General features: G+C 42.1%; 1 protein-coding gene across 1 annotated transcript in view; it reads left to right on the top strand.

The window, feature by feature from the left end:
* LRP4 (LDL receptor related protein 4) overlaps positions 1 to 14,503 on the top strand; it is a 55,839-nt gene extending 41,336 nt beyond the window's left edge. The window contains exons 32-38 of the mRNA XM_017675105.3: positions 211 to 355; positions 625 to 738; positions 1,200 to 1,335; positions 3,771 to 3,838; positions 4,338 to 4,425; positions 5,802 to 5,943; positions 8,240 to 14,503. Coding sequence (XP_017530594.3) covers positions 211 to 355; positions 625 to 738; positions 1,200 to 1,335; positions 3,771 to 3,838; positions 4,338 to 4,425; positions 5,802 to 5,943; positions 8,240 to 8,572 — 1,026 coding nt within the window. The 3' untranslated portion in view covers positions 8,573 to 14,503. The remainder of the gene's footprint in view (positions 1 to 210; positions 356 to 624; positions 739 to 1,199; positions 1,336 to 3,770; positions 3,839 to 4,337; positions 4,426 to 5,801; positions 5,944 to 8,239) is intronic.
* The last annotated feature ends 681 nt before the right edge of the window (positions 14,504 to 15,184 follow it).

Here is a 15,184-nt window from a genome sequence, read left to right as displayed (position 1 = left end):
TAGCATGGAGGAGAGAATGATGGATTCTCTTTGGATTGGGGGATATTTCCTGGACAGTGTCCTATGTGGAAATGCACAGAAGTTGACCCAGTAAATAAGAGACAAAAAGGGCATTTCAGCAGAGGGAAGGTGCATGCAGAGGCACAGCAGCTGTACTGGGGTCAGATTGTTGAATAATATTTACTCTTCTTTGGTTTCCCTATTGAGTAGCAGGACAGGTGGATCTACTGGACAGACTGGCAGACCAAGTCGGTCCAGCGTGTTGACAAGTACTCCGGCCGGAGCAAAGAGACAGTATTGGCAAACGTGGAAGGACTCATGGATATCATCGTGGTTTCCCCTCAACGACAGACAGGTGGGCTCCTGGGTCTTGAGCCTGCTTCCTTACCATCAGTAGGGCTGGTTAGTCACCCTAAGGACTGTTAATGACCAGGACAATTAGAAGCACAGAAGGCCTTTTGGTTCGCTTTTCAAGCTCTTAGACCTTTTCAGCCCCTGCAGTTGTATCCCTCCTGACCTACTGTCCCTGGGAGTGGGGTAGCCCTAGATTCCCTCCTTTTTGAGAAGCATCAGATTGGGAGACCTGCTTCTGTCCCAGACCAGACACATCTGCTTTTCCTCCAGGGACAAATGCCTGTAGCATGAACAATGGTGGCTGCACCCACCTCTGCTTTGCTAGAGCCTCAGACTTTGTGTGTGCCTGTCCTGATGAGCCTGATGGCCGACCCTGCTCCCTTGGTGAGTTGGACTGAGCTGCCCCCTGGAACAGCAGAGTCCTTGGAAGGGCAGGGGATGAGCAGCCTCATCTTTGTCCTTCTGGGTGGAATCCCCCTCAGGGGGTCATTTTAATAGCAGAGTGACTGGGAGCAACAAGTTTGAGCTTTTGATGGCACAGACCTGGGTTCATCTGGTTTCTGGCATTTACAGGAATGAAATTCAGGTCTCCTGGTTCCCTTATCCCTGCTATGGCCTGTGCATTACTCTTTTTGTGACTTTTGTGGGCCAGCTAGCCCATCCAGAGTTATTAGTATTGGAATCCAAATCCTTTTTATTTACAATATTATGAAGGGCCTCTAATGAGGATGCCTAGGATTAGGGCAGCTAAGATTGCTTTGTCAAGTTCTCCAAATGCTCCTCTTGGACCATATGTAGAGATTTGGGGCTTCTGTGGCCCACTCCAGTCCTCTTTTTCTCTCTAGTACCTGGCCTGGTGCCCCCAGTTCCCAAGGCTACCAGCATGAATGAACGGAACCCACTGTTCCGAAACACATTACCTACCACCTTGCGTTCTTCTACCACCAGAACACACACATCTCTGGAGGAGCTGGAAGGAAGGTGAAGTATTGACGTCCTTTTTTTGTTCAAATCACCATCCCCTGCCAGCAGAGAGGACCACAGTCTTAGCTTGGTAATTCTGAGCAGATGGAGATAGATCACATCATTAGCCATCAGCCCCTGCTATTTGGGACTGGAGATGACATTTAGACTTGTAGATTGTTGCAAATGATGATTCTCTTTTTACCTCTGAGGGCAAGAAGATTTAAGAGCAGCTTTAGAGAGAATTTCCTACATGGCATTCCTACTTGTTGCTTTCTTTCTGCATTTGCTCTCATGTAACAGGTTTAGTATGTAGTCTTGTCCAACAGTTTACTTAAAACCCCGCCTAGTCATTGATCTCTGGGCTATGGTTTTATGACTTGGAATATCCTCAGGGGTGTGAAAGCCTTAGTTTATAATGACCTGTAGCACTCAAGCACATATGTACATATATGTACACATGTACAAACACACATACTGTTACTAATAAGCAAGCATAATCATGAATAATTCTCAAACCTATATAAAATATTGTATTTTGTTAAATTGAAGGTGCTGTCAATTTAAGCTACACCCTGATTTGAGAGATTAAACTGAAAAAAATGACCAACAGCAAATGTGAGATGCCATTGATTATAATACAGATTTGTATTTCAGAGATATTAGAATATAGAGAAAATGTACATCCTAAAATTGAGGATATATGGTGTTACATTCAACTTACAGAATTCTTACAACTGTGTTTTTTTATTTATACTTTGCAAAAGAAATAATCTGGAATTACAGAGAGAACTAAAGAAGAAATAAGTAGCCATATACCCATATATAATTACTGTTAGTGTTTTTATTTGATATATGTAAATATTATAAAATGATCGCCACAATAAATTTAGTGAATATCCTTCACCACACATAGCTGCAATTTTTTTTCTTGTGATGAGAATTTACAAGATCTATTCTCTTAGCAGCTATCAAATATACAATGCAGTATTGTTAACTGTAGTCTTTATGCTGTATATTACATTCCTAGGAATTATTTTATAACTGGTAGTTTGTACCTTTTGACCACCTTTATTCATATTGTCCACCCCTGACACCCACTAGTCTGTTTTCTGTATCTCTATCCATTTCATCTACTCTGTAAACCATCAATTTGTTCTCTGCATCTATTTGTTTGTTTTCCCTCAGATTCCACATATAAGTGATATCATACAGTATTTGTCTTTCTCTGTATGACTTATGTCACTTAGCATAATGCCCTTAAGGTCCATCCATGTTGTCACAAACAGCAGAATTTCCTTTTTGTGGCTGCATAATATTTCATTATACTATGTACATATACCACATTTTCTTTATCCATTCATCTATTGATAGACACTTAGGTTGTTTCCATGTCTTGGCTATTGTAAATAATGCTGCCTTTTATGTGGGTACATACATCTTTTCAAGACAGTGATTTCATTTGCTGCCTTTACTACTTTGATGTCTTTTTTTCTAGATGCTTTTCTATCAGAACAGTGTTTTTCATTGTAATATACTTGTCACTTTATTTTTAATATCAATTGTAGCTTAAAGGATAATTAACACTTGATTCCAATTCCCAAAGCAGAAATAATAATAATCTGAATAAGAACTCTAGACTTATGTTCCTAATATTAACTTTAAGATTTGCATATGATCAAATTCATTCTTTTTGCACCATTTTCTTTTTAGAAGAATTTATATAGAAAAGCAAACACTTAGATATAACATATCTTTCTCACTACCTTTTAAGTGCTATTAATTATTGTTAATCTGATTTTCTTTAGGTTTATTTAGAAAACTTTTGAACTCTACTCAGATATTTTATGTCAGAATTCTGTTTAAAGGCTCAATGTATCTTGGTTTCAATTGCTCTTGCAAGTAGCTTTTCTCTAGCCTTTTAGGAGATGCCTTTAATTGCCTGCTCATAATGTGCCACAAAGAAGCTACCTTCTTAGCATTTCAAGTTAGTTCTCTGAGCCCTCCCTCTGGATGTCTTGCATATTTCCTTGTGAAAAAATGAAGGAAAAAAAAACAAATTTTTTTGAGGTCTTTTTAGGCCTTGTGATAATCTTTATCCAATCAGAGGTTTGCCTGGCTGATAGCTTCTTCCAGCTCATCCTTGTAGTTTTTTTATTGATGTACTTAGTATTCTTTCAGCAGACTCTCAGCTCACTCCCAAACCTGCTTCTCCTTTTTAAAGAGTGCATATTTTAAAATACATTTAAACATGATATAGCATCTTGAAGATAGTGACTCACTGATTTCTCTGTATTTCCTGGTTCTGCCCTCTCCATGCTTCTGATATTGCCCATCTGGTATTGTCTCATATCTGAAAGCCCCACTCACAAGCCTTTTACCCTTTCTTGGAGAAAAGTGAGATCTTTATTAAATGCAAATCACCTTCACATTCAGTTTTCTGTGCCTCACAGATGCTCTGAAAATGATGCCCAGCTCGGCCTCTGTGCACATTCCAATGAGGCCATACCTGCTGCTCCAGGTAAGCCCTGAACACCCCCGACTGTTATGAAAGACAAGATGTAAGTCTCCACTGATGTCTTCCAGAACCTTCAAGGGGGCTCTTTGGGGTTGATGCAGCCTTCTCATAGACTAGATCCATAGAAAGAATAATCATATTAGCTGCCACTTAAGGAGTGCTTTTCATATGCTGGGCATTTGTTAAGCCATATATATGTGATGTGTGAGCTTGCACACACATGTTTAACCTCCATCAGCCTATGAGAATTTATTATTTACATTTGGCTGATAAGAAAACATAGGCTTAAAAGTTAAACACCTCACCTTAAGTCACATAGTAAATTGTGGAATTGGGATTAGAGCTGCTGACAGATTGCTAACTTTCTTCTCAGCCCCCTCCCCCAGCCACCGTGGCCTCTTCTCTGAGAAGGAGGCTCCTAGCCATCCTCAGACTTCCCACCCCTCACCCCAGCTAGAAGACTATTGGTGGTCCCTGCCTAGTGTCTCTCTGTGCTTCCTAGGGGAAGGACTTCGTGTCAGCTATGTCATCAGTGGACTCCTTAGTATTCTGCTGATTTTGGTGGTGATTGCAGCTTTGATGCTGTACAGGTAACATCAGCCTCTCTTCAGGCCTGCATGTCTGGGGCCTCCTAAAGCTCCACAGCCCACTCATCTACCTCTGACCAGCTAGCCTCGCATCAGGTTTGGGGCCCTGGGCAGAGCAGCAGGAGGGAAGAGTAGAAACCTGAATTCTGACTCTTTGTCTCCAGTCACAGCCCAATTAGTTTCCTCATTTCATGACCATAGCCATTCATGGGAATTTTCTGCAAAGACTAGGATGCTGAGGGAGCTGATTTTACCCAAGGTCACAAGGTAAGAGGCAAAGCTGGGACTGACTCTAGCATCTTTGATTTTTCCACTACTCTGCACTGCTTCAAACCATTGAAGTTGGAATGATTTTCTCTTCACGTAACCACAACCCTTTACTGCAATACTGGTTGACATATCCTTGCTGGGCAAGGAGCATTCTGGGAAGGCAGAGTGTGTTGTCACCTTGTAGAGTCCTCTCTTCATGACCCTCTGTATTTTCTCCCACACATCAGGATTCTGCTGCAGCTTCTGCTAGTAACAACCAGTAACGATGATAGTAACTGTTACCGTTTAATGAGTATGTATCAATGCCACAGCAACCTCATAATACAGGTATTATTATTACTCACTTTACAGATGAGGATCTGAGGCTCAGAAAGTTTAGATTATGTCCACTAAGATCCCAGCTAGTATGTGACAGAAGTGAGATTGAAACTTAGATCCATCTTGACTCTACAGCTCAGTGTATTAGTCATTTATTGCTGTATAACAAATTATTCCAAAACTTAGCAACTTAATTGACAACCATTTATTATCTTGTAGTTCCTGTGAGTCAGAAATGTGAATGCAGCTTAGTGGGGTACTTCTGCCTCAGGGTCTCTCACAGGGCTGCAGTCCAGGTATCAACCAGGGTAGTGGTCTTGTCTCAAGGCTTGTGACTGGGGAAGGATTCCCTTCCAAGCTCACTCATGTAGCTGTTGGCAGGATCACCTCCTCACAGGCTGAGGGTCTCAGTAGCTTGCTGGCTGTTGGCTATAGGTCTCTCTCATCTGTTCCTTGCCTTGTGGGCCTTTCCAAAGGACAACTTACAACATGGCAGCTTGCTTCCCCCAGAACAAACATAAGAGAGAGGGAGGGAGGGCAACCTAAGATGGAAGCCACAAGTTTCTTTGTAATCTAATCTAGTGTTCATCACTTTGGGGTATTCTGTTCATCAGAAGCGAACCACCAGACCCAGCCCACACTCAAGGGGCAGGGATTCAGAAGATGTGAGTACCAGAAGGCAGGGATCACTGGGCCATCTTAGAGGCTCCCTCCCACACTTGGGTTACAGTGCCCCTAGGTATCATCCCATAAAGATCTGAACTAATTTCTCATCACCTTTCCTCCTAAAGACACAAAAAATCTAAGTTAACTGATCCTGGAATCAGGAACCTGACCTACAGCAACCCCTCCTACCGAACTTCCACTCAGGAAGTGAAAATTGAAGCAATCCCAAAACCAGCCATGTACAATCAACTGTGCTATAGAAAAGAGGTAAAAACTCAAATTTATATTCAACTTTCTTTTTTTGTGTGTGGGGGAAGCATTATGCTCCAGTTTCCTGAATAATTCAGTAAGTGATGCTGAGTAGAAGACCTGAATATGAGTTGGGTTTCTGGAGAGGTCTAGAATCTCTGAAGGACCAGCCTGAGACAACAAGGTTATAGAGCAGTTTCTAGAAGGTTTAGGTCTCAAGCATGTGATTGTGTATTTCCTTGCCAGGAGATATTTTCCCAAACTCATAGGTTCTTCCCTCCAGGAATTGTCATTCCCCTGCAGTAAGGGGGAACCCTCACTGTGCCCCTCTGAAACAACCCCAAACAATACCCAAAAACCTAAGAGCTCCTGGACTCTCCCTTTTCTAACCTTTGATCCAAATTTTTGGCACCTATGACTGGGAATGGCTATTTTTTGCAATCCTCTTATCACAGAGTCTTAAGGGATTTCTCTAGAATTCTTCATCTCCTTTGTCTCTTCAGTAAAAAATTATTTGCTGACTGTTTAAGCCTGAAAAAATAGTCCCATTTTTATAATGGATCTATAGCCTGGGATTTCAGATTTTCCTAGTCTGTTATGATGCTTGTTTTTTCTAAAATCCTGTAACTTTCATCAGAAGTTATCCCTTATGAGGCCCTAATCAGTCTACTCTTTTGGCCTGTCCAGCACAGTCAGAACCTGCCTTCACATCCACAAGGCTCCCCTGTGTAATGAGTACATTTTCTGTAATCATCATATGTTTTCTGAATCCATGAATCCCCATATTAAAAAAGCTCCCACTACAAGCCAGAATAGAACCTGCAGGGATAGCAGGGTAGACCCCTTCTCAATTAATATATTTGAGAGAAAGACTCTTGACGATTCTAGGATTACTAAAACATCTGATGCCCCAGAAAAGAACCATAATAAGGGCCATAGGTTGGAATTTTAAATTATGTGACCTTTCTTTTGTTGTGTGCTTTTTCCTCAGCAGCTCTTTCACCCCTCTGATAGTCTTTCACCCTTTCTCTTCTGATTTCCTCTTGATTTCAGGTACCTGTTGCTATGTGTGTTGAGGTGTCCCCCAAATTGCTGGTGCAATGTCCCCCACCTCTCTCTAACTTACTCAGCATGTCTCTGTTTTGGAGCCTCTGTGTGGCCTTCAACTTATATTACACTGATTTCAGCCTGGAGAGTGTGCTGGGTGAATGGGTGTGTGTGTGTGCGTGCATGTGTATGAACTTGGGTGCTGCTGTCTGTGTCTCTCTCTGCTTGATCGAGGGAGCTGTGACTCCCAGAGGGTGAGGACCATATTTTATAGTTTGCAATCATGAAAGTGTTGTGCTTAAGGTAGGCGCTAACAAATATCACTGAAATTGAATTGTTACTAAAATAGAGCAGCAGTTTCAGGGCTCTTGACAGGAACCCTATTCTAGGGACAGAACCCAAGCCATGGCCCATATTCTTCTGGCAATGGCAGCAGATTGTTTGGTTTCTCCAAGAATCCAGCAGTAAGGCTACCCTTTGAGGAATCCATAAAAAGAGAAGCCTGAGTGGAACTTAAGGCTGTCCTTGGAATGATACCAGGTTGCTTCGGAATGACCCCAAGGCTCATGGGAGCAGAGCCAGAGTAACCTCCCAAAAAAGGTTATAGGTTACAGGACTTCAGTGGATTGCCACCTAGAATCCAAGTAAGAGAATATTCTAGGTCCCTTCTGTCTTATCTCCCAAAGGTTTTCCCCTTAACAAAGTTAGAAAGAAGAGAATTAAGAATAAAAGAGCACAGATGTTTTTTAAAATCCTGAATAAATACACATTTAATTGTTTTTGTCAATTGCTTTTGATCATGTATGTCAGCATCATGTCCCATTAATAAACTACAGTAACAAAGTAATAATAACTAACATGATTAGTGCATCTTAAGTGTCAAGCACCTACTAATTGCATTCCATGTATCCTCTCATTTAACCCTCATGGGACTTGGTTATGAAGTATGGATACTGTTTTTCTCCCCACACTGCAGATATGGAGGCTAAGTTTTAGAAGTGTTAAATAACTTTCCCAGGGTGACATAGCCAGTGAGTGGCTGATGCACGACTAGAAGCCATGGTTCTCCCTCCTCCCTGTATAATGGTAATAATCATTATAGCTGCTCCTTTCCTGTTAAGAGTCATATGTTTGGTCTGACCAAATTTCCACATTTGTTTGTGGGATTGTTGTACTCTTCACAGCCACTCTTAACCAAATTCACTTCCTTTTCCAGTTCTCCATGATAGCCAACCAACTGACCATGTTTCTTCACTCTCCACCCTAGGGTGGGCCTGACCGTAACCACACTAAGGAGAAGATCAAGATTGTAGAGGGAATCTGCCTCCTGTCTGGGGATGATGTTGAGTGGGATGACCTGAAGCAGCTGCGCAGCTCCCGGGGAGGCCTTCTTCGGGATCATGTGTGCATGAAGACAGACACAGTATCCATCCAGGCCAGCTCTGGCTCCCTGGACGACACGGAGATGGAGCAGCTGTTGCAGGAAGAGCAGTCTGAGTGTAGCAGTGTCCATACCACAGCCACTCCTGAAAGACGAGGCTCTCTGCCAGACACGGGCTGGAAACATGAACGCAAGCTCTCCTCAGAGAGCCAGGTCTAAATGCCCATGTTCTCTTCCTTCCCTGCCCATTCCTTCTCCTTTATGGACTTCCAGTCCTTGTGCTCATAACGGGCCCCCTTCCTATGTGCTCATACTTCTCCTCCTCCTCCCATCCCATAACTGCTCCCAAGTCCCCCATGGGAGCTATGTCCACCTGAGTTCGTAACTACCTGTGCATGAGAAATGGTGATGCATCCCATGAATTTAGACCTGGATTACCATGAACCTCATCTCTTGCGCTCCATCCTGAGCCCCTGAAACTAGGCTCACTAATGACTCCTCGTCAGTACAGAGCTCCAGCTCCCCTTCCCCTGGTACCCTCAGTGCCTGCCCCCCCAAGAGTTGATGATTTAAGACTGCACTCTCCCTCATCCTAGCTGGCCTGACCATTTATCTGAGAGAACTTGTCCACTGGGGACTGGGGCAGGGAGTCAAGGGTAAAGAGAGATGAAGGATAGAGGCTGAGAGGAGAAGGAAGAGTCAGCCCAGCTGGGATGGGCATCTGGGAAAACTCCAGCCTCAAGTGTGTTAGCAATATAAAAAAGCTTTTAGGGGTGTCCATTGCTGGCAATGGATGTTGTTCTCATCCTAAGAGTCACTTTTTTTCAGCTGCAGATGCTGAGATCTGGGTGTGGCTCAAGCTGTTCTTCTGAAAGTCTGGAACCTTGGCTACCTTCAGATGGCTGAAGGTCCCTATCTCACGGCAGCTGGCTAATACAAATTCCCTCCTAAGTAACCAGGTTATGAACCAATGGCTCAAGTGAATGTGGGGCCCTGAGGGCTGAGTCTCTGCAATGTCTAAACAGCGCTGCCAAGACCAAGGATAGCATATCACCTGAACTGTAATGTTCTGCCTCTCTCTCCCTCCTCATTCTCTGGGATTCTGAGTGTAGAGACCCTGAAACAACTTTTCAAAGAAGTGTCAGGAGTTTTCATAAATGATCAGGAAAGGCAATTGGGTTAGAAACCTGGGACAACTAGGGCCTAAAAAGAAGTATTAATGAGGTTGAACCTCCTGTGTTCTCTCTCAAGTGCTTAGGGATCTAAGTTAGTGGAGAGAGAGCCTGTGGCTCTGGGGTGGTGGAGTACCCATTCCAACTCTCTTCCCAGCTAAGTGACACTTTCCATGCTGAGCTGACATCACTGGGTTCGTGCCCATTTGCGCAAAGGGCATGACTCATGCTAGTGTCAGGGGAGTTGAGACTTTTTGCTGTCTGAAAACTTGTACCTAGCTCTCCTTCTCTTTATTTTTATGTTTTTAATTTTTTTGGTCTAATTTGCTTTCTCTGACATGGACTTGTGGCACCTGGAGGGCTAAATTCAAGATGCAAAGTCAAGGCAAGAAATGGAAAGGCAGAGCCACTGATGAAGCCTTCTTAGCCCAAGATAGATCCAGACCTCTTCTACCCAGGAGTTAGAAATGATAGGAGAAGACAACAGGGACTAAGAATGGTAGTGAGGACTTCTAGGGGAAGGTTGCTGATTTGCAACATCTCCTGGTTTTGAGAAATCAGCTGCCAAACGTGACTGAAAAAGGAGGATAAGACCACCCCTTTTCTAGTTAGTTCTCAGACTGCTAGAGACAGGTGCCAAGCCCTTAGCCCTGCTCTCAATAGCCAGCCCAAAGTCTGGGCCCACACAGGACGGCCAGGCCAAGATGGCTTTTCTAGTACATGAAGTGGGAAAGGTGAGGTGTGACTCCTAGGATGAAAGGACATTCCACACTTGTTGGGGCAATAAGGGAAGGAGCCCTGTGGGTCCTCAGACCCATAGCTGGTGGTGGGGAGAAAAGTGACATTTTCTTGATTGCAAAGGGGGCAGGATCTTATTGCACTTGAGCTGTTCAGAATGTAGAAAGGACATAATTGAAGAACTCTCTATTTTAGCACTGATTTACTATGTAAAAAGCAAAATCTCTCTGTTCTAAACTAATGGAAATGATTCTCCCGCACTCATGTGTAATGGTTTTAACGTTACTGGAGAGATTGGGCTTCCTGGAATTATTTAACCACTATGTTCAGTATTTTAGGATTTTATGATAATTTAATATAAATTTAGCTTTTCTTAATCACCTGGCCTGGCTTGGAGTCATGACTAATAACTGCACCTGCTTTGTCTGGCAGACCCATGCTTTGGAAACCAACCTTCTTGCAGACATCACCTCAAAGTTCTTTGGGGATATGGGGACAGTGATAAGCAATAAAAGATTCAAAGTTCATGGCTAGAGGTTCAGCTCATCTTGAGAAGACAGTTCACTGGCTTATGAAATCTTTATTTCATCTGGAGGAGAGATAGCAGATAGACCTCAAACTGAGTGCCAACTCTGATTGGCTAGTGGTGGGTCCCTGAGGACCTGTCCAGATTCAGTGGGAAAAGTATCATGATCATTAATGATATCTCCTTTGGGCATCAGAAAGAAGTGTCATGCATGTATTCTATGTATCTTCTATTTCGGTTCTAGGTCTATGAGGACTGCATTGTCACAGAACTCCACTTTGCCTTGCAGTGGTGGTCACTGTCAAAACTGTCTCATGTACTAAAACAACACTTGAATGGGGACAAGGAGGGCTAATTCCAGTCTCAGATCTGTCATTAGCTCTGTTTGGTCTTAGTCAAGTTTCATAGTTATTCTGAGAATGGATCAAATGAATATTAAGATTCCTTTTATATTTAAGCAGCTGTCTTTTCATAGCTCATCCACTAGGTCTCAAGGCTAGAACAGGGAGTTGGGGATCCCTTATTAGGTTCTTTGGACATGATATCTCTCAAGGAAGGTTGGGAATCATTCAAGTCTCAATACCCTATATAGAATTTGATATCAAAGCTCAGTAGTTGATTTTCTAAACCACAAACCACATACAGAATCCTCCCATTCATTCCTTCATTTGTTCATCTTCTACTATAGGCCAAGCACTGCCCAAGCCTGACAGAGTTTAGAGTCCAGAAAAAAAAAAGAAGAAAGAAGGAAAAAAGAAGAAGAAAAAAGCAAGAAAGACTGAAGCCTCTTATATTTAAATAACAAGCTATCTGAGTGTAATCTATAGTGTATAATTCTTGCAGCTTTGGTGAGGGATAGGTTTGCTAAAACAAAAACAAGAATAGCTCAAGGACAACCATCCCTCACTTCACCATTCTTTTTTGAAAAAACTCACAACCAAGAGTAAAGGAGGACATTTTAAACAATGAAATCCAGCTTAAAGCATAAGCCTCTATACCTGTAGGATTTGCCCCCTCCCGAAGCTTTAGGGTTCCAGGCCAGGCCATGAGTAGTAACCATTAGAACTAGGCACTCAGGAAGAACTTTTCAAATGGGAAGAAAAAAATGAATGCATTGAGCACATAACATTTACTTGAAAAATGATGTTTCTGGGAGAACAAAGTTTGGTGAATCCATTTTGACACATTGTGACAATGTCAGCCCATTTAATCAGGCATTAGAAGTCCCACTAACCTGTGACTGTCCAGTTATGTCAGCAGGAAATGGGAAAGTAAAATGGAGCTGGGCCTCATGGCCAAGGTCTCAATAAGAATTTGGCTGACAGCAAATGAGACTCTAGCAACAGCATCAAGGACTAGCACCCTGTTCTCAGGTAATGCAAATGCCATGGCTTTTAGTTTCCTGATTAGTAAAATCCCCAGATGATTGCTACGGTCACTTCTAGCCTGAAACTTGTTTTTGTTCCTTCCAAGAAATCTTGGGGATGAAACAAGAGTTGAGCATTTCTTGTCTGGTTCTCTGGATATAAAACCTGCAACTAAGTAGGGAGATGGTTGTTCAAATTGTAGCAAACTGGACATATTTTGGCATACTAATTATGTTCAAAATACAGTAACTGCCTTTTTTTTATATTGCATGAACAGACTACAGAACCTAAGATAAAAAGATATCTGTGGCCCATAGGGAGGTCTATGGGCTGAATTAAATCTGTCACCAAACCTAGGCCTGCAAAATGAGGAACTCCATGCGACATAGGCATTTACAAAAAGCATCAAGAGCTGAGGGTGTACCAAGTTCTAAGTGTAATGTGCTGACATTCAGCAGTGTCCAGTAAGCTTTAGTTATTTCTACTGTGGACATAATGATTTAAAAAAATGTGGCGGAGTCCTTTTGATGGCAAGAAAGAGTCTTTAAGTATCTTTTCTTCGTATGTGAAGATGATTCAACTGATCCACTTAATAAGTTGTGCGTTTGGAGATGTTTCAGGCATCCTTTATTTTGAAACACTCTCTTACCCATTTATTTTCTCTCTAGATCATTCTCCCATTAACCAGCTGGCAGAATCCAAGCAAAACTCAGCACAGGAAACAGTTTAATTTCCAGTCAGGCTCCAACTCACAACTTTGGACTCCTTGACATGATGTTCAAACAGAACCAGACAGCCTAATTAAGGGTCTGAGTTTAAATCCAAGGCTGAAATTAGCCCGAGGCTACAAAATCTGCTTATTTGATTTTACAAGACACAAAGAGCCAAGAACCTTTACTTATCTTTCCCTTCTCAATTGTTCTCCCTCCAGCCCCTTAAAGCCCATTGACAGCCTGCTAAAGAAATCCCTGTCTCTCCCTTCTGTCTCCTTCCTCTTTGATGGGGCTGTTTCTGTGGTCATAGTTCGTGGACAGTCTGTATTTTAAGGGCTATTGGAAAGGGTTATTCATTCCTTCATTCAACCAGTACCTATTAAATGCAACCAAGTGCAAGCTGGAATAGGCTTTGCAGTTTCAGAGGCCAGTCCAGGCGCTAATATCCAGTCACTTGAGATCTGTGTTAATGCCACTACTGCTACCTCCAGGGAGTAATGCAGGGACTACCTGGCCTGAAAGTTGGAAGGAAGTTAATCATTGAAACTGCCCTTTAGCTGGAAATATGGATCCATGTCCCACGGTAGAGATGCTTCAACAAGAATGAAGCTTGTGATTATGATGGAATGAGCACTATTCCAACCTTAGCAGGCTTTTCAGAAATGTTTAGTACAGTCATTCAGCAGCCACCATGTTTGGCATTTGTTTCCTGTTTCTGTTTACAGTAATACAGTGTTCATGTTGATCTCTAATGTCTGCAAGGGTTTTGCTACCCTATTCTTATGCAGAGCTATCGAGAGGCCCCTGCAATAAAGTAAGCACACATTATTCTAATAAACAGAAAGATAAGTGCTAATTGATGATAATCCTGGATTGCAAAAGATGACTAGCCGAACATTTACCAAATAACTACTACGGGCAAGATATGGTATTAGGTTTCTACAAGGCCCTACAGGATCTGCCACTCCCTTTCCTCCTCCAACTATGAGGCCTCGTCTCTTACTGCCCTCCTCCTGCCAACTACTTTGCTCCAGCTATACTGGCCTCTTTGTTTCTCAAACCTGCCAGGCATGCTCCCAATTTAGGGGTTTTGTCTCTGGCTGGCACTTTCGTCCTCTAGATATATTCTGGCTAACTCCTTTGCATTCTTTAAATCTTTCTCAAGTGTAATCTCTATGGAACCTATTCTGACCACCCTTTATAAAACTACATTGTTTCCAACTCTACTTCCCAATCCCTTTTATCATTTTATTCTTTTTTTCCCATTGCACATACTGTCTGATATACTATATAATTTATTTATGTGTTGATTGTTTTCTCACTCTAATGTGAGTCCCATAAAAGAATGATTTTTGTTGTCTATTTTGTTCACTGATTAGCCCAAGTACTAGAACAGTCCCTGTACATACTAGGTGCTCAATAAATATTTGTTGAATGAATGGAACTCTAATGCCCATTTTCTAGTAGGGTTGCACCTAAATCCTGTAAGACAAAGAGCGATTTTGCCATCTTATTTTAAAACTCTCCAGATATCACACATCCTTTATTGAGCAATTTCAGGTTTCCATCATCTACTTATATGTAATCTTCAGTTTATATCCAGTAATATTTAAATAAAGTAAGCATGCCAATGACCAATGACTGAAGAAGACTATTTCTATATATTCCTAACCCATTTCTCAAAGGTAACTGGGACATTTTTGCTCTGACTGGCTCCTCTGCGCTTCCCATACTGTGGATCTGTCCTCATCTCTCCCTACTCTCCCACTCTAGTCTCATACACTGCTACAATTTCATCTTTTCATTCTGTGGAGGTGATTCCTAAATCTATATTGCTTGAGTCCTAATTTCTTCTCATAGCTCTCATCCTGTACTGGGTGATTTCATTTGAATCTCTCATTGGTACCTAAAAGTAAACAGGTATAAAACTAACCTACTTGCCTTCCCCTTGAGACTGGCTTCTCTTGATTTTCTACTTCCATTTGAGCAATCACTGCCTCCCAGTTCCCAAGCTCAAATACTGGCACACTCTGACTCATCTCCTTAAATGGGTCCCACCCTCATCTTTGCACCTAATCTAGTTGGTTGCCAAGTCCTTCACTCTTGAATCTGTTCTCATCATTTTTACTGCTTTTATCTTATATCAGACTCGTAATTGGCTCCCAATTCTCACCCAGTTGAGACAAACTAATTAATTTTCTTATAGTACAATTCTGATTGTGTCTTTCCCTTGCTCAGAAACCTTTGCTAGCTCCCCATCACCTATATAAATACTCATTCCTTACCCTAGTATTCAAGACCCTGCAAGAATTGTT

Source organism: Manis javanica, chromosome 11 (assembly GCF_040802235.1).
Source record: "Manis javanica isolate MJ-LG chromosome 11, MJ_LKY, whole genome shotgun sequence".
Taxonomy (NCBI): domain Eukaryota; kingdom Metazoa; phylum Chordata; class Mammalia; order Pholidota; family Manidae; genus Manis; species Manis javanica.
The sequence above is the reverse complement of the archived record's forward strand: the minus strand, read 5'-3'. Positions and strand labels throughout refer to the sequence as shown.